The sequence below is a fragment of the Coturnix japonica genome, unplaced genomic scaffold (genome assembly GCF_054131305.1).
Source record: "Coturnix japonica strain WE unplaced genomic scaffold, WE-NBRP24 Scf058, whole genome shotgun sequence".
Classification (NCBI taxonomy): domain Eukaryota; kingdom Metazoa; phylum Chordata; class Aves; order Galliformes; family Phasianidae; genus Coturnix; species Coturnix japonica.
In genome coordinates this window covers 950,376-970,982 of record NW_028188961.1, presented here as the reverse complement: position 1 = coordinate 970,982, position 20,607 = coordinate 950,376, and the positions used below count along the sequence as shown (strand labels likewise).

Here is a 20,607-nt window from a genome sequence, read left to right as displayed (position 1 = left end):
GGGGCACTGGCCCCATATCTGGCCCCATATCTCCACCCCATTGATATGCTATGGGGCACTGGCCCCATATCTGGCCCCATAACTGGCATCCTATGGGTCACTGGCCCCATATCTGGCATCCTTTGGGGCGCTGGCCCCATAACTGGCACTCTATGGGGCACTGGCCCCATATCTGGCCCCATAACTGGAACCCTATGGGGCACTGGCCCCATATCTGGCCCCATAACTGGCACTCTATGGGTCACTGGCCCCATATCTGGCCCCATAACTGGCATTCTATGGGGCACTGGCCCCATATTTGGCATCCTATGGGGTGCTGGCCCCATAACTGGCCCCACTGACCCCCATGATGGAGCTGTGCTATGGGTCAGTGGGATCTATGGGGCGCTATGGGGCAGAAAGCAACACACACAACACACAAACAAAGCACTTTGGGGTCATTTATTACCCCATAACCACCCCATAGCGCCCCATAACCACCCCATAGAGCCCCATAACCACCCCATAGCCCCATAACCACCCCATAGTGCCCCATAACCACCCCATATCACCCCATAACCACCCCATAGCGCCCCATAACCACCCCATAGCGCCCCATAGCCACCCCATATCACCCCATAACCAGCCCATAGCACCCCATAACCACCCCATAGAGCCCCATAACCACCCCACAGTGCCCCATAACCACCCCATATCACCCCATAACCACCCCATAGTGCCCCATAACCACCCCATATTACCCCATAACCACCCCATATCACCCCATAACCCCATAACCACCCCATAGCGCCCCGTAACTATCCTATAGCCCCATAACCAGCACCCCACCCCCACCCCATAGCCCCATATCTATAGGGTTTTATGGGATTCTATGGGATTTTATGGAGTTCTATGGGGGTTCTATGGGGTTCTATGGGGTTTTATGGGGTTCTATGGGGTTTTATGGGGTTCTATGGGGCTCTAAGGTGTTTCTATGGGGTTCTATGGGGTTCTATGGGGTTTCTATGGGGTTTTATGGGGTTCTATGGGGTTTCTATGGGATTCTATGGGGTTTTATGGAGTGCTATGGGGTTCTATGGGGTTTTATGGGGTTCTATGGGGTTTCTATGGGTTTCTATGGGTTTCTATGGGGTTCTATGGGGTTCTATGGGGTTTCTATGGGGTTTTATGGGGGGATATGGGGTTTCTATGGGGTTCTATGGGGCTCTAAGGGGTTTCTATGGGGTTCTATGGGGTTCTATGGGGTTCTATGGGGTTCTATGGGGTTCTATGGGGTTTTAAGGGGTTCTATGGGGTTTCTATGGGGTTTTATGGGGTTCTATGGGGTTTCTATGGGGTTTTATGGGGTTCTATGGGGCTCTAAGGGGTTTCTATGGGGTTCTATGGGGTTTTATGGGGTTCTATGGGGTTTCTATGGGGTTCTATGGGGTTTCTATGGGGTTCTATGGGGTTTTATGGGGTTCTATGGGGCTCTAAGGGGTTTCTATGGGGTTCTATGGGGTTCTATGGGGTTTCTATGGGGTTTCTGTGGGGTCCTATGGGGTTTCTGTGGGGTCCTATGGGGTTTCTATGGGGTCCTATGGGGTTTCTATGGGGTTCTATGGGGTTTTAAGGGGTTCTATGGGGTCCCTATGGGGGTCTATGGGGTTCTATGGGGTTTTAAGGGGTTCTATGGGGTCTCTATGGGGGTCTATGGGCTCAATGGGGTCAATGGGGTCTATAGGGTCAATGGGATCAATGGGGTCTATAGGATCAATGGGGTCTATGGGGTCTATAGGGTCAATGGGATCAATGGGGTCAATGGGGTCAATGTGGTCTATAGGGTCAATGGGATCAATGGGGTCAATGGGGACAGGAAGTGACATCAGTAGTACCAGGAAGTGACGTCAAGAGACAGGAAGTGACGTCACTAGAACCAGGAAGTGCCATCAGTAGCAGCAGGAAGTGACATCAGCAGAGACAGGAAGTGACATCACTAGAACCAGGAAGTGACGCCATTAAAGACAGGAAGTGACGTCAAGTAGTGTCAGGAAGTGCCCAGCCCATTGCGCCGTCCAATCAGCATCGAGTAGGGCGGGCTTAAGGCACGGCATCGTCCAATCAGCATCGAGGAGGGCGGGCTTAAGGCACGGCATTGTCCAATCAGCATCGAGGAGGGCGGGCTTAAGGCACGGCATCGTCCAATCAGCATCGAGGAGGGCTGGGTGCCGGCCAATCATCATCCAGCGGCCACGGAGGAGGCGATGATGGCGACGAGGATGAGGACGGTGAGGACGAGGCAGGACGCCATGATGAGCCGCTTCTATGGGGGGTAATTAGGGGTAATTAGGGGTTAATTAGCAGTTAATTAGGGGTAATTAGGGGTTATTAGTGGTAATTAGGGGGTAATTAGGAGTAATTAGGGAGTAATTAGGGGTAATTTGGAGTAATTAGAGGGTATAAGGGGTAATTAGGGATAGTTAGGGGTAATTAGAGGGTAATTAGGGGGTAATTAAGCATAATTAGGGTTAATTAGGGCTAATTAGGGCTAATTAGAGGGTAATTAGGGGTAATTAGGGCTAATTAAGGGTAATTATGGGGTAATTAGGGGTAATTAGGGGGTAATTAGGGTTAATTAGGGGTAATTAGGGGTAATTAGGGGGTAATTAGTGGTAATTAGGGGGTAATTAAGGGTTATTAGTGGTAATTAGGGGGCAAATAGGAGTAATTAGGGGGTAATTAGGGGGTAATTAGGGGTAATTAGGGGTAATTAGTGGTAATTAGGGTGTAATTAGGGGGTAATTATAGGTAATTAGTGGTAATTAGGGGTAATTAGGGGGTAATTAGGGGCAATTAGGGGGCAATTAGGGGGTAATTTGGGGTAATTATGGGGAATTAGGGTTAACTAGGGGGTAATTAGAAGTAATTAGGGGTAATTAAGGGTAATTAGGGGGTAATTAGGGGTAATTGAAGGGTGATTAGGGGTAATTAGGAGGTAATTAGGGGGTAATTAGGGGTAATTAGGGGTACCCTATGGGGTCCCTATGTGTCCCTATGGGTCTCTATGGGTCTCTATGGGGTCTCTATGTGTCTCTATGGGGTCCCTATGTGTCTCTATGTGTCCCTATGGGGTCTCTATGGGTCTCTATGGGTCCCTATGGGTCCCTATGTGCCTCTATGGGTCTCTATGGGTCTCTATGGGTCCCTATGGGGTCCCTATGTGACCCTATGGGTCTCTATGGGTCCCTATGGGGTGCTGACCCTCCTGGCCTTGCCCTGCTGTCCTATGGGGTCTCTATGGGTCTTTATGGGGTCTCTATGTGTCCCTATGGGTCCTTATGGGGTCCCTATAGGTCTCTATGGGGTCTCTATGGGGTCCCTATGGGTCCCTATGGGGTGCTGACCCTCCTGGCCTTGCCCTGTGGGTCTCTATGGGGTCCCTATGTGTCCCTATGGGTCTCTATGGGTCCCTATGGGGTCTCTATGGGTCTCTATGGGGTCCCTATGGGGTCCCTATGGGTCCCTATGTGTCCTATGGGTCCCTATGGGTCTCTATGGGTCCCTATGGGTCTCTATGTGTCCCTATGGGTCCCTATGGGGTCTCTATGGGTCTCTATGGGTCTCTATGGGTCCCTATGGGTCCCTATGGGGTCTCTATGGGTCCCTATGGGGTCTCTATGGGTCTCTATGGGTCCCTATGTGTCCTATGGGTCCCTATGGGTCCCTATGTGTCCCTATGGGTCCCTATGTGTCCCTATGGGTCCCTATGGGTATCTATGTGTCCCTATGGGTCCCTATGGGTCTCTATGGGTCCCTATGTGTCCCTATGGGTCTCTATGGGTCTCTATGGGTCCCTATGGGGTGCTGACCCTCCTGGCCTTGCCCTGCTGTCCTTGTGCGTCCCTCAGTTGTCGCTGTCCCTTCATCACGGCCGTCCCCGACTGCAGGATGTGCTGCTCAATGCGATTGATGGCCTCACCCTATGGATCATACAGACCATAGAACCCCATAGAACCCCATAGAACACCATATAACCCCATATAACCCCATATAACCCCATATAACCCCATATAACCCCATATAACCCCATATATCCCATATAACCCCATATAACCCCATATAACCCCATATCCCCCCATATAACCCCATATCCCCCCATATAACCCCATATAACCCCATATCCCCCCATATAACCCCATATAACCCCATATATCCCCATATTACCCCATATATCCCCCATATAACCCCATATCCCCCCATGTAACCCCATATAACCCCATATAACCCCATATAACCCCATATCCCCCCATATAACCCCATATAACCCCATATAACCCCATATTACCCCATATAACCCCATATAACCCCATATAACCCCATATCCCCCCATATAACCCCATAGAACCCCATATAACCCCATAGAACCCCATATAACCCCATTAAACCCCTTTATATCCTATTAGCCCCCATATAACTCCATATAACCCCATATAACCCCATTAAACCCTATTACCCCCCATTACCCCATAGACCCCCATTAAACCCTATTACCCCCCATTAACCCCTATTACCCCCATAGAACCCCATTAAACCCTATTACCTCCCATTAAACCCCATTAAACCCCATAGACCCCCATTAGCCCCTATTACCCCCATTAAACCCCATTAACCCCATAGACCCCCATTAACCCCTATTACCCCCCATTAACCCCCATTACCCCCATAGACCCCCATTAAACCCTATTACCTCCCATTAAACCCCATTAACCCCATAGACCCCCATTAGCCCCTATTACCCCCATTAAACCCCATTAACCCCATAGACCCCCATTAACCCCTATTACCCCCCATTAACCCCCATTACCCCCATAGACCCCCATTAAACCCTATTACCCCCCATTAACCCCCATTACCCCCTATTACCCCCCATTAAATCCTATTACCCCCCATTAAACCCTATTACCCCCATAGACCCCCATTACCCCCATAGACCCCCATTAAACCCTATTACCCCCCATTAAACCCTATTACCCCCCATTAAACCCTATTACCCCCATAGACCCCCATTACACCCTATTACCCCCCATTACCCCCATAGACTCCCATTATATCCTATTACCCCCATTATATCCTATTACCCCCATTATATCCTATTACCCCCATAGACCCCCATTACCCCCATAGCCCCCCATTATATCCTATTACCCCCATTATATCCTATTACCCCCATTATATCCTATTACCCCCATAGACCCCTATTACCCCCATAGCCCCCCATTATATCCTATTACCCCCCATTAACCCCCATTACCCCCATAGACCCCCATATAACCCCATTAAATCCCATATCCCCCCATATAACCCCATATAACCCCATATAACCCCATATCCCCCCATATAACCCCATATAACCCCATAGAACCCCTTATAACCCCATATAACCCCATATAACCCCATATTCCCCCATATAACCCCATATAACCCCATAGAACCCCTTATAACCCCATATAACCCCATATAACCCCATATAACCCCATATAACCCCATATTCCCCCATATAACCCCATATAACCCCATATAACCCCATATAACCCCATATAACCCCATTATCCTCCATTACACCCCATTAAACCCCTTTATATCCTATTACCCCCCATATAACCCCATATAACCCCATTAAATCCCATATAACCCCATTAAATCCTATTAAATCCCATATAACCCCATTAAACCCTATTACCCCCCATTAAACCCTATTACTCCCCATTAAACCCCATTACCCCCATTGAACCCCCATTAAACCCTATTACCCCCCATTAAACCCTATTACCCCCCATTAAACCCTATTACACCCATAGACCCCCATTAAACCCTATTACCCCCATTAACCCCCATTACCCCCATAGACCCCCATTAACCCCCATTACCCCCATAGACCCCCATTAAACCCTATTACCCCCCATTAACCCCCATTACCCCCATAGACCCCCATTTCCCCCATAGCCCCCCATTATATCCTATTACCCCCATAGACCCCCATTACCCCCATAACCCCCCATTATATCCTATTACCCCCATTAACCCCCATTACCCCCATAGACCCCCATTAAACCCTATTACCCCCATTAACCCCATTACCCCCATAGACCCCCATTAACCCCCATTACCCCCATAGACCCCCATTAACCCCCATTACCCCCATAGACCCCCATTACCCCCATAGACCCCCATTAACCCCCATTAAACCCTATTACCCCCCGTTAACCCCCATTAAACCCTATTACCCCCCATTAACCCCCATTACCCCCATAGACCCCCATTAAACCCTATTACCCCCATATACCCCCATTAACCCCCTTTACCCCCATAGACCCCCATTACCCCCATAGACCCCCATTATATCCTATTACCCCCATTATATCCTATTACCCCCATAGACCCCTATTACCCCCATAGACCCCCATTAAACCCTATTACCCCCATTACCCCCCATTACCCCCATAGACCCCCATTAAACCCTATTACCCCCCATCACTCCCCATTAAACCCTATTACCCCCCATACACCCCCATTAAACCCTATTATCCCCATTAATGCCCATTACCCCCATAGACCCCCATTAACCCCTATTACCCCCATTAACCCCCATTACCCCCATTAACCCCCATTACCCCCATAGACCCCCATCAACCCCTATTACCCCCATAGACCCCCATATAACCCCATATCCCCCCATATAACCCCATTAACTCCCATATAACCCCATATAACCCCATATAACCCCATATAACCCCCTATAAACCCCTATAACCCCCTATAACCCCCTATAACCCCATAGAACCCCATAGAACCCCATAGAACCCCATATAACCCCATATCCCCCCATATCCCCCCATATAACCCCATATAACCCCATATCCCCCCATATAACCCCATATAACCCCATATAACTCCATATAACCCCATATAACCCCATATAACCCCATATAACCCCATATAACCCCATATCCCCCCATATATCCCATATAACCCCATTTAACCCCATATAACCCCATATAATCCCATATAACCCCATATCCCCCCATATAACCCCATATAACCCCATATAACCCCATATAGCCCCCATATAACCCCATATCCCCCCATAGAACCCCATATAACCCCATATCCCCCCATATAACCCCATATCCCCCCATATAACCCCATATAACCCCATATAACCCCCATATAACCCCATATCCCCCCATATAACCCCATATAACCCCATATAACCCCATATAACCCCATATAACCCCATATCCCCCCATATAACCCCATATCCCCCCATATAACCCCATATAACCCCATATAACCCCATATCCCCCCATATAACCCCATATACCCCATATAACCCCATAGAACCCCATAGAACCCCATATCCCCCCATATAACCCCATATAACCCCATATATCCCATATAACCCCATATAACCCTATTAAATCCCATATCCCCCCATATAACCCCATTATAACCCCATATCCCCCCATATAACCCCATTATAACCCCATATCCCCCCATATAACCCCATATAACCCCATATAACCCCATAGCCCCCCATATCCCCCCATTACCCCCATAGACCCCCATATAACCCCATATACCCCCATATACCCCCATATAACCCCATATAACCCCATACAACCCCATAGACCCCATATATCCCCCATATCCCCCCATATAACCCCATATAACCCCATATAACCCCATATAACCCCATAGAACCCCATAGAACCCCATATAACCCCATATAACCCCATATCCCCCAATATAACCCCATATAACCCCATATAACCCCATATAACCCCATATAACCCCATATAACCCCATATCCCCCCATATAACCCCATAGCCCCCCATATAACCCCATATAACCCCATATAACCCCATATAACCCCATATAACCCCATATAACCCCATATAACCCCATATCCCCCCATATAACCCCATATAACCCCATATAACCCCATATAACCCCACATAACCCCATATAACCCCATATAACCCCATATAACCCCATATAACCCCATATAACCCCATATAACCCCATATAACCCCATTACCTGTCCCTCTACGGCCGCCCCCATGGCATTGACCAGCTCGTGCAGTTCCCTCATTGACCGCTAACCCCATATAACCCCATATAACCCCATATAACCCCATATAACCCCATATCCCCCCATATCCCCCCATATAACCCCATATAACCCCATATCCCCCCATATAACCCCATATAACCCCATATAACCCCATATAACCCCATATAACCCCATATAACCCCATATAACCCCATATAACCCCATATAACCCCATATAACCCCATATCCCCCCATATAACCCCATATAACCCCATATAACCCCATATAACCCCATATAACCCCATATATCCCCCATATAACCCCATATAACCCCATATAACCCCATATAACCCCATATAACCCCATATAACCCCATATCCCCCCATATAACCCCATATAACCCCATATATCCCCCATATAACCCCATATAACCCCATATAACCCCATATAACCCCATATAACCCCATATAACCCCATATAACCCCATATAACCCCATATATCCCATATAACCCCATATAACCCCATATAACCCCATATAACCCCATATAATCCCATAGCCCCCCATTATATCCTATTACCCGCCATTAAACCCTATTACCCCCCATAGACCCCCATTAAACCCTATTACCCCCATTACCCCCCATTACCCCCATAGACCCCCATTAAACCCTATTACCCCCATTAACCCCATAGACCCCCATTAAACCCTATTACCCCCTATTACCCCCCATTATATCCTATTACCCCCCATTAAACCCTATTACCCCCCATTAAACCCTATTACCCCCCATTAAACCCCATTACCCCCATAGACCCCCATTAAACCCTATTACCCCCCATTACCCCCATAGACTCCCATTATATCCTATTACCCCCATTATATCCTATTACCCCCATTATATCCTATTACCCCCATAGACCCCCATTACCCCCATAGCCCCCCATTATATCCTATTACCCCCATTATATCCTATTACCCCCATTATATCCTATTACCCCCCATTAAACCCTATTACCCCCCATTAAACCCTATTACCCCCCATTAAACCCCATTACCCCCATAGACCCCCATTAAACCCTATTACCCCCCATTACCCCCATAGACTCCCATTATATCCTATTACCCCCATTATATCCTATTACCCCCATTATATCCTATTACCCCCATAGACCCCCATTACCCCCATAGCCCCCCATTATATCCTATTACCCCCATTATATCCTATTACCCCCATTATATCCTATTACCCCCCATTAAACCCTATTACCCCCCATTAAACCCTATTACCCCCCATTAAACCCCATTACCCCCATAGACCCCCATTAAACCCTATTACCCCCCATTACCCCCATAGACTCCCATTATATCCTATTACCCCCATTATATCCTATTACCCCCATTATATCCTATTACCCCCATAGACCCCCATTACCCCCATAGCCCCCCATTATATCCTATTACCCCCATTATATCCTATTACCCCCATTATATCCTATTACCCCCCATTAAACCCTATTACCCCCCATTAAACCCTATTACCCCCCATTAAACCCCATTACCCCCATAGACCCCCATTAAACCCTATTACCCCCCATTACCCCCATAGACTCCCATTATATCCTATTACCCCCATTATATCCTATTACCCCCATTATATCCTATTACCCCCATAGACCCCCATTACCCCCATAGCCCCCCATTATATCCTATTACCCCCATTATATCCTATTACCCCCATTATATCCTATTACCCCGCATTACCTGTCCCTCTACGGCCGCCCCCATGGCATTGACCAGCTCGTGCAGTTCCCTCATTGACCGCTCGAGGCGCTGTAGCTCCCGGTGCCGTGACGTCACCTCGTCCAAAGCCGCGCGGGTCGCACGGGCCGACCCTAAAACCTTGAATGGGAAAAGGACCCGGATGTGAGTCACACGGCGACACCATTGAGACACATAGGGGGACATAGGGATCTATAGGGACCCATAGAGACCCATAGAGACCCATAGAGACCCCATAGAGGCACATAGGGACCCATAGGGACCCATAGAGACCCCATAGAGACCCCATAGAGACCCATAGAGACCCCATAGAGACCCCATAGAGGCACATAGGGACCCATAGAGACCCATAGGGACCCATAGATACCCCATAGAGACCCCATAGAGACCCCATAGAGGCACATAGGGACCAATAGAGACCCATAGAGACCCATAGAGACCCCATAGAGACCCCATAGAGGCACATAGGGACCCATAGAGACCCCATAGGGACCCATAGAGACCCATAGAGACCCCATAGAGATCCCATAGAGGCACATAGGGACCCATAGAGACCCATAGAGACCCCATAGAGACCCCATAGAGGCACATAGGGACCCATAGAGACCCCATAGGGACCCATAGAGACCCACAGAGACCCCATAGAGACCCATAGAGACCCCATAGAGACCCATAGAGACCCCATAGAGACCCCATAGAGGCACATAGGGACCCATAGAGACCCCATAGGGACCCATAGAGAGCCTATAGAGACCCCATAGAGGCACATAGGGACCCATAGGGACCCATAGAGACCCATAGAGACCCCATAGAGACCCCATAGAGACAAATAGAGACCCATAGAGACCCCATAGAGACAAATAGAGACAAATAGAGACCCATAGAGACCCCATAGAGACAAATAGAGACCCATAGAGACCCATAGGGACCCATAGAGACCCATAGAGACCCCATAGAGGCACATAGGGACCCATAGAGACCCCATAGGGACCCATAGAGACCCATAGAGACCCCATAGAGACCCCATAGAGGCACACAGGGACCCATAGAGACCCATAGGGACCCATAGAGACCCATAGAGACCCCATAGAGACCCCATAGAGGCACATAGGGACCCATAGAGACCCATAGAGACCCCATAGAGGCACATAGGGACCCATAGAGACCCATAGGGACCCATAGAGGCACATAGAGACCCCATAGTGACCCCATAGAGACCTATAGGGACACATAGAGACCTATAGGGACCCCATAGAGACCCCATATAGACACATAGGGACCCCATAGGGACACATAGGGACCCCATAGAGCCCTATAGGGACACATAGAGACCCATAGAGACCCATAGAGACCCCATAGAGACCCCATATAGACACATAGAGACCTATAGAGACACATAGAGACCCCATAGAGACACATAGGGACACATAGAGCCCTATAGGGACCCCATAGAGACCCCATATAGACACATAGAGACCTATAGGGACCCCATAGAGCCCTATAGGGACACATAGAGCCCTATAGAGACCCCATAGAGACACATAGGGACCCATAGAGCCCTATAGAGACCCCATAGAGGGACATAGAGACCCCATAGAGACCCACAGTGACCCCATATAGGGACATAGGGACCCCATAGGGACACATAGGGACCCCATAGAGCCCTATAGGGACACATAGAGCCCCATAGCGACCCCATAGAGCCCTATAGGGACACATAGGGACCCCATAGAGGCACATAGAGACCCCATAGAGCCCTATAGGGACACATAGGGACCCATAGGGACCCATAGAGACCCATAGAGACACATAGGGACACATAGAGCCCTATAGAGACCCCATAGAGCCCTATAGGGACACATAGAGCCCTGTAGGGACCCCATAGAGGGACATAGAGACCCCATAGAGACCCATAGCAACCCCATAGAGCCCTATAGGGACCCATAGAGCCCTATAGAGACCCCATAGAGGGACATAGAGACCCCATAGAGACCCATAGTGACCCCATATAGGGACATAGGGACCCCATAGGTACACATAGGGACCCCATAGAGCCCTATAGGGACACATAGGGACCCATAGGGACCCATAGAGACCCATAGGGACCCATAGAGACCCATAGAGACCCATAGAGACCCCATAGAGACCCCATATAGACACATAGAGACCTATAGAGACACATAGAGACCCCATAGAGACACATAGGGACACATAGAGACCTATAGAGACCCCATAGAGCCCTATAGGGACACATACAGCCCTATAGAGACCCCATAGAGGGACATAGAGACCCCATAGAGACCCATAGTGACCCCATATAGGGACATAGGGACCCCATAGGTACACATAGGGACCCCATAGAGCCCTATAGGGACACATAGGGACCTATAGAGCCCTATAGAGACCCCATAGAGGCACATAGGGACCCATAGAGACCCACAGAGACCCCATAGAGATCCCATAGAGGCACATAGGGACCCATAGGGACCCATAGAGACCCATAGAGACCCCATAGAGACAAATAGAGACCCATAGAGACCCATAGAGACCCCATAGAGGCACATAGGGACCCATAGAGACCCATAGAGACCCCATAGAGACCCCATAGAGACCCCATAGAGGCATATAGGGACCCATAGAGACCCCATAGGGACCCATAGAGACCCCATAGAGACCCATAGAGGCACATAGGGACCCATAGAGACCCATAGGGACCCATAGAGACCCATAGAGATCCCATAGAGACCCCATAGAGGCACATAGGGACCCATAGAGACCCCATAGAGACCCATAGAGACCCACAGAGACCCCATAGAGATCCCATAGAGGCACATAGGGACCCATAGGGACCCATAGAGACCCATAGAGACCCCATAGAGACAAATAGAGACCCATAGAGACCCATAGAGACCCCATAGAGGCACATAGGGACCCATAGAGACCCATAGAGACCCCATAGAGACCCCATAGAGACCCCATAGAGACCCCATAGAGGCATATAGGGACCCATAGAGACCCCATAGGGACCCATAGAGACCCCATAGAGACCCATAGAGGCACATAGGGACCCATAGAGACCCATAGGGACCCATAGAGACCCATAGAGATCCCATAGAGACCCCATAGAGGCACATAGGGACCCATAGAGACCCATAGAGACCCCATAGAGACCCCATAGAGGCACATAGGGACCCATAGAGACCCCATAGAGACCCCATAGAGACAAATAGAGACCCATAGAGACCCATAGGGACCCATAGAGACCCATAGGGACCCATAGAGACCCATAGAGACCCCATAGAGGCACATAGGGACCCAAGGAGACCCATAGGGACCTATACAGACCCCATAGAAACCCATAGGGACCCATAGAGACCCCATAGAGACCCCATAGAGGCACATAGGGACCCATAGGGACCCATAGAGACCCCATAGAGACCCCATAGAGATCCCATAGAGGCACATAGGGACCCATAGGGACTCATAGGGACCCCATAGAGACCCATAAAGTCCTTATAAATACCCCATAGAGACCCCATAGATCCTATAGGGACCCCATAGAGACCCCATAGGGACCCATAGAGACCCATAGAGACCCCATAGAGACCCCATAGAGACCCCATAGAGACCCCATAGAGGCATATAGGGACCCATAGAGACCCCATAGGGACCCATAGAGACCCCATAGAGACCCATAGAGGCACATAGGGACCCATAGAGACCCATAGGGACCCATAGAGACCCATAGAGATCCCATAGAGACCCCATAGAGGCACATAGGGACCCATAGAGACCCATAGAGACCCCATAGAGACCCCATAGAGGCACATAGGGACCCATAGAGACCCCATAGAGACCCCATAGAGACAAATAGAGACCCATAGAGACCCATAGGGACCCATAGAGACCCATAGGGACCCATAGAGACCCATAGAGACCCCATAGAGGCACATAGGGACCCAAGGAGACCCATAGGGACCTATACAGACCCCATAGAAACCCATAGGGACCCATAGAGACCCCATAGAGACCCCATAGAGGCACATAGGGACCCATAGGGACCCATAGAGACCCCATAGAGACCCCATAGAGATCCCATAGAGGCACATAGGGACCCATAGGGACTCATAGGGACCCCATAGAGACCCATAAAGTCCTTATAAATACCCCATAGAGACCCCATAGATCCTATAGGGACCCCATAGAGACCCCATAGGGACCCATAGAGACCCATAGAGACCCCATAGAGACCCATAAAGCCCTTATAAAGACCCCATAGAGACCCCATAGATCCTATAGGGACCCCATAGAGACCCCATAGATCCCATAGGGACCCCATAGAGCCCCCCACAGATCTATGGGGCGCCCCACAACTCACATTGGAGACGAAGACCTCGCTCTGCCCACTCTCCAGCATCTCCTCCAGCTCCTCATCGGTCACCGCCGAGTTCCCGGCTATGGGGCACCCCATAGATCAGAAGGGACCCCAAAAGATGGGGCTCCCCCCATTAAAACCCCATAAGGACCCCAAAAACCCCATAAAATTAACCCAAAACCCCATTGAGAGCCACCCAAAGCCCATTCATAGCCCATAAACCCCATTAATAGACCCCAAAATCCCATTAATTGACCCCAAACCCCATTAATTAACCCCAAACCCCATTAATTAACCCCAAACCCCATTGATAGACCCCAAACCCCATTAATTAACCCCAAAACCCCATTGACAGACCCCAAACCCCATTGATAGGCCCCAAACCCCATTAATTAACCCCAAACCCCATTAATTAACCCCAAACCCCATTGATAGACCCCAAACCCCATTAATTAACCCCAAACCCCATTAATTAACCCCAAACCCCATTAATAGACCCCAAACCCCATTGATAGACCCCAAACCCCATTGATAGACCCCAAACCCCATTAATTAACCCCAAACCCCATTGATAGACCCCAAACCCCATTAATAGACCCCAAACCCCATTGATAGACCCCAAATCCCATTAATAGACCCCAAACCCCATTAATAGACCCCAAACCCCATTGATAGACCCCAAACCCCATTGATAGACCCCAAACCCCATTAATTAACCCCAAAACCCCATTAATAGACCCCAAACCCCATTGATAGACCCCAAACCCCATTGATAGACCCCAAACCCCATTAATTAACCCCAAACCCCATTAATAGACCCCAAACCCCATTGATAGACCCCAAACCCCATTAATTAACCCCAAACCCCATTAATGGACCCCAAACCCCATTAATTAACCCCAAACCCCATTGATAGACCCCAAACCCCATTGATAGACCCCAAACCCCATTAATAGACCCCAAAACCCCATTGATAGACCCCAAACCCCATTAATAGACCCCAAACCCCATTAATAGACCCCAAATCCCATTAATTAACCCCAAACCCCATTAATAGACCCCAAACCCCATTGATAGACCCCAAACCCCATTAATAGACCCCAAACCCCATTAATTAACCCCAAACCCCATTAATAGACCCCAAACCCCATTGATAGACCCCAAACCCCATTAATTAACCCCAAACCCCATTAATAGACCCCAAACCCCATTAATTAACCCCAAACCCCATTGATAGACCCCAAACCCCATTAATAGACCCCAAACCCCATTGATAGAACCCAAACCCCATTAATTAACCCCAAATCCCATTAATTAACCCCAAACTCCATTAATTAACCCCAAACCCCATTAATAGACCCCAAACCCCATTGATAGACCCCAAACCCCATTGATAGACCCCAAACCCCATTAATTAACCCCAAACCCCATTAATAGACCCCAAACCCCATTGATAGACCCCAAACCCCATTAATTAACCCCAAACCCCATTAATGGACCCCAAACCCCATTAATTAACCCCAAACCCCATTGATAGACCCCAAACCCCATTGATAGACCCCAAACCCCATTAATAGACCCCAAAACCCCATTGATAGACCCCAAACCCCATTAATAGACCCCAAACCCCATTAATAGACCCCAAATCCCATTAATTAACCCCAAACCCCATTAATAGACCCCAAACCCCATTGATAGACCCCAAACCCCATTAATAGACCCCAAACCCCATTAATTAACCCCAAACCCCATTAATAGACCCCAAACCCCATTGATAGACCCCAAACCCCATTAATTAACCCCAAACCCCATTAATAGACCCCAAACCCCATTAATTAACCCCAAACCCCATTGATAGACCCCAAACCCCATTAATAGACCCCAAACCCCATTGATAGACCCCAAACCCCATTAATTAACCCCAAACCCCATTAATAGACCCCAAACCCCATTAATAGACCCCAAACCCCATTAATTAACCCCAAACCCCATTAATAGACCCCAAACCCCATTGATAGACCCCAAACCCCATTAATTAACCCCAAACCCCATTAATTAACCCCAAACCCCATTGATAGACCCCAAACCCCATTAATTAACCCCAAACCCCATTAATAGACCCCAAACCCCATTGATAGACCCCAAACCCCATTAATTAACCCCAAACCCCATTAATAGACCCCAAACCCCATTAATTAACCCCAAACCCCATTGATAGACCCCAAACCCCATTAATTAACCCCAAACCCCATTGATAGACCCCAAACCCCATTAATAGACCCCAAACCCCATTAATTAACCCCAAACCCCATTGATAGACCCAAAACCCCATTAATAGACCCCAAACCCCATTGATAGACCCCAAACCCCATTAATTAACCCCAAACCCCATTAATAGACCCCAAACCCCATTAATTAACCCCAAACCCCATTAATAGACCCCAAACCCCATTAATTAACCCCAAACCCCATTAATAGACCCCAAACCCCATTAATAGACCCCAAATCCCATTAATTAACCCCAAACCCCATTGATAGACCCCAAACCCCATTAATAGACCCCAAACCCCATTGATAGACCCCAAACCCCATTAATTAACCCCAAACCCCATTAATTAACCCCAAACCCCATTAATTAACCCCAAACCCCATTAATAGACCCCAAATCCCATTAATTAACCCCAAACCCCATTGATAGACCCCAAACCCCATTAATTAACCCCAAAACCCCATTGACAGACCCCAAACCCCATTGATAGACCCCAAACCCCATTGATAGACCCCAAACCCCATTAATAGACCCCAAACCCCATTGATAGACCCCAAACCCCATTGATAGACCCCAAACCCCATTAATTAACCCCAAACCCCATTGATAGACCCCAAACCCCATTAATAGACCCCAAACCCCATTGATAGACCCCAAACCCCATTAATTAACCCCAAATCCCATTAATAGACCCCAAACCCCATTGATAGACCCCAAACCCCATTGATAGACCCCAAACCCCATTAATAGACCCCAAACCCCATTGATAGACCCCAAACCCCATTAATTAACCCCAAACCCCATTAATTAACCCCAAACCCCATTGATAGACCCCAAACCCCATTAATAGACCCCAAACCCCATTGATAGACCCCAAACCCCATTAATTAACCCCAAACCCCATTGATAGACCCCAAACCCCATTAATTAACCCCAAACCCCATTAATTAACCCCCAACCCCATTAATAGACCCCAAATCCCATTGATAGACCCCAAACCCCATTAATTAACCCCAAACCCCATTGATAGACCCCAAACCCCATTAATAGACCCCAAACCCCATTAATTAACCCCAAACCCCATTAATTAACCCCAAACCCCATTAATAGACCCCAAACCCCATTAATAGACCCCAAACCCCATTGATAGACCCCAAACCCCATTAATAGACCCCAAACCCCATTGATAGACCCCAAACCCCATTAATAGACCCCAAACCCCATTAATAGACCCCAAACCCCATTGATAGACCCCAAATCCCATTAATAGACCCCAAACCCCATTAATAGACCCCAAACCCCATTAATAGACCCCAAACCCCATTGATAGACCCCAAACCCCATTAATTAACCCCAAACCCCATTAATAGACCCCAAACCCCATTGATAGACCCCAAACCCCATTAATAGACCCCAAACCCCATTGATAGACCCCAAACCCCATTAATTAACCCCAAATCCCATTAATAGACCCCAAACCCCATTGATAGACCCCAAATCCCATTAATAGACCCCAAACCCCATTAATAGACCCCAAACCCCATTGATAGACCCCAAACCCCATTAATAGACCCCAAACCCCATTGATAGACCCCAAATCCCATTGATAGACCCCAAACCCCATTAATAGACCCCAAACCCCATTAATAGACCCCAAACCCCATTGATAGACCCCAAACCCCATTGATAGACCCCAAACCCCATTGATAGACCCCAAACCCCATTAATAGACCCCAAACCCCATTGATAGACCCCAAATCCCATTAATAGACCCCAAACCCCATTAATAGACCCCAAACCCCATTAATAGACCCCAAACCCCATTGATAGACCCCAAACCCCATTAATTAACCCCAAACCCCATTGATAGACCCCAAACCCCATTGATAGACCCCAAACCCCATTAATTAACCCCAAACCCCATTAATAGACCCCAAACCCCATTGATAGACCCCAAACCCCATTAATAGACCCCAAACCCCATTGATAGACCCCAAACCCCATTAATTAACCCCAAATCCCATTAATAGACCCCAAACCCCATTGATAGACCCCAAACCCCATTGATAGACCCCAAACCCCATTAATAGACCCCAAACCCCATTGATAGACCCCAAACCCCATTAATAGACCCCAAACCCCATTAATAGACCCCAAACCCCATTGATAGACCCCAAACCCCATTAATTAACCCCAAATCCCATTAATAGACCCCAAACCCCATTGATAGACCCCAAACCCCATTGATAGACCCCAAACCCCATTAATAGACCCCAAACCCCATTAATTAACCCCAAACCCCATTAATAGACCCCAAACCCCATTGATAGACCCCAAACCCCATTAATAGACCCCAAACCCCATTGATAGACCCCAAACCCCATTAATTAACCCCAAATCCCATTAATAGACCCCAAACCCCATTGATAGACCCCAAACCCCATTGATAGACCCCAAACCCCATTAATAGACCCCAAACCCCATTAATAGACCCCAAACCCCATTAATTAACCCCAAACCCCATTAATAGACCCCAAAACCCCATTAATAGACCCCAAACCCCATTGATAGACCCCAAACCCCATTAATTAACCCCAAACCCCATTAATAGACCCCAAACCCCATTAATTAACCCCAAATCCCATTAATTAACCCCAAACCCCATTAATAGACCCCAAACCCCATTAATTAACCCCAAACCCCATTAATAGACCCCAAACCCCATTAATAGACCCCAAACCCCATTGATAGACCCCAAACCCCATTAATTAACCCCAAACCCCATTGATAGACCCCAAACCCCATTAATAGACCCCAAATCATATTAATAGACCCCAAACCCCATTAATTAACCCCAAACCCCATTAATAGACCCCAAACCCCATTAATAGACCCCAAACCCCATTGATAGACCCCAAACCCCATTAATAGACCCCAAACCCCATTAATAGACCCCAAATCATATTAATAGACCCCAAACCCCATTAATTAACCCCAAACCCCATTGATAGACCCCAAACCCCATTGATAGACCCCAAACCCCATTAATTAACCCCAAACCCCATTAATAGACCCCAAACCCCATTAATTAACCCCAAACCCCATTGATAGACCCCAAACCCCATTAATTAACCCCAAACCCCATTAATAGACCCCAAAACCCCATTAATGGCCCCCAAACCCCATTAATTAACCCCAAACCCCATTAATAGACCCCAAACCCCATTGATAGACCCCAAACCCCATTAATTAACCCCAAACCCCATTAATTAACCCCAAATCCCATTAATAGACCCCAAACCCCATTGATAGACCCCAAACCCCATTAATTAACCCCAAACCCCATTAATTAACCCCAAACCCCATTAATTAACCCCAAATCCCATTAATAGACCCCAAACCCCATTGATAGACCCCAAACCCCATTGATAGACCCCAAACCCCATTGATAGACCCCAAACCCCATTAATAGACCCCAAACCCCATTGATAGACCCCAAATCCCATTAATAGACCCCAAACCCCATTAATAGACCCCAAACCCCATTAATAGACCCCAAACCCCATTGATAGACCCCAAACCCCATTAATTAACCCCAAACCCCATTGATAGACCCCAAACCCCATTGATAGACCCCAAACCCCATTAATTAACCCCAAACCCCATTAATAGACCCCAAACCCCATTGATAGACCCCAAACCCCATTAATAGACCCCAAACCCCATTGATAGACCCCAAACCCCATTAATTAACCCCAAATCCCATTAATAGACCCCAAACCCCATTGATAGACCCCAAACCCCATTGATAGACCCCAAACCCCATTAATAGACCCCAAACCCCATTGATAGACCCCAAACCCCATTAATAGACCCCAAACCCCATTAATAGACCCCAAACCCCATTGATAGACCCCAAACCCCATTAATTAACCCCAAATCCCATTAATAGACCCCAAACCCCATTGATAGACCCCAAACCCCATTGATAGACCCCAAACCCCATTAATAGACCCCAAACCCCATTAATTAACCCCAAACCCCATTAATAGACCCCAAACCCCATTGATAGACCCCAAACCCCATTAA

At 48.2% G+C, this 20,607-nt stretch overlaps 1 protein-coding gene across 6 annotated transcripts in view; it reads right to left on the bottom strand.

Moving 5' to 3' along the window:
• Positions 1–1,405: 1,405 nt before the first annotated feature.
• LOC107307526 (syntaxin-4-like) overlaps positions 1,406–20,607 on the bottom strand; it is a 38,369-nt gene continuing 19,167 nt past the window's right edge. For 4 of the 6 annotated variants that reach the window (XR_014941080.1, XM_085533308.1, XM_085533307.1 and 1 more), the window contains 4 exons: positions 14,253–14,329; positions 9,857–9,994; positions 3,849–3,959; positions 1,406–2,302 (listed from right to left, as the gene is read on the bottom strand). Coding sequence is in view for 5 of the 6 variants with exons in the window: in XM_085533308.1 (XP_085389434.1) it covers positions 2,219–2,302; positions 3,849–3,959; positions 9,857–9,994; positions 14,253–14,329 (410 nt within the window). In the remaining variant the exon portion in view is untranslated. The remainder of the gene's footprint in view (positions 2,303–3,848; positions 3,960–9,856; positions 9,995–14,252; positions 14,330–20,607) is intronic. The other 2 variants (XM_085533309.1, XM_085533310.1) reach the window with 1 other exon arrangement.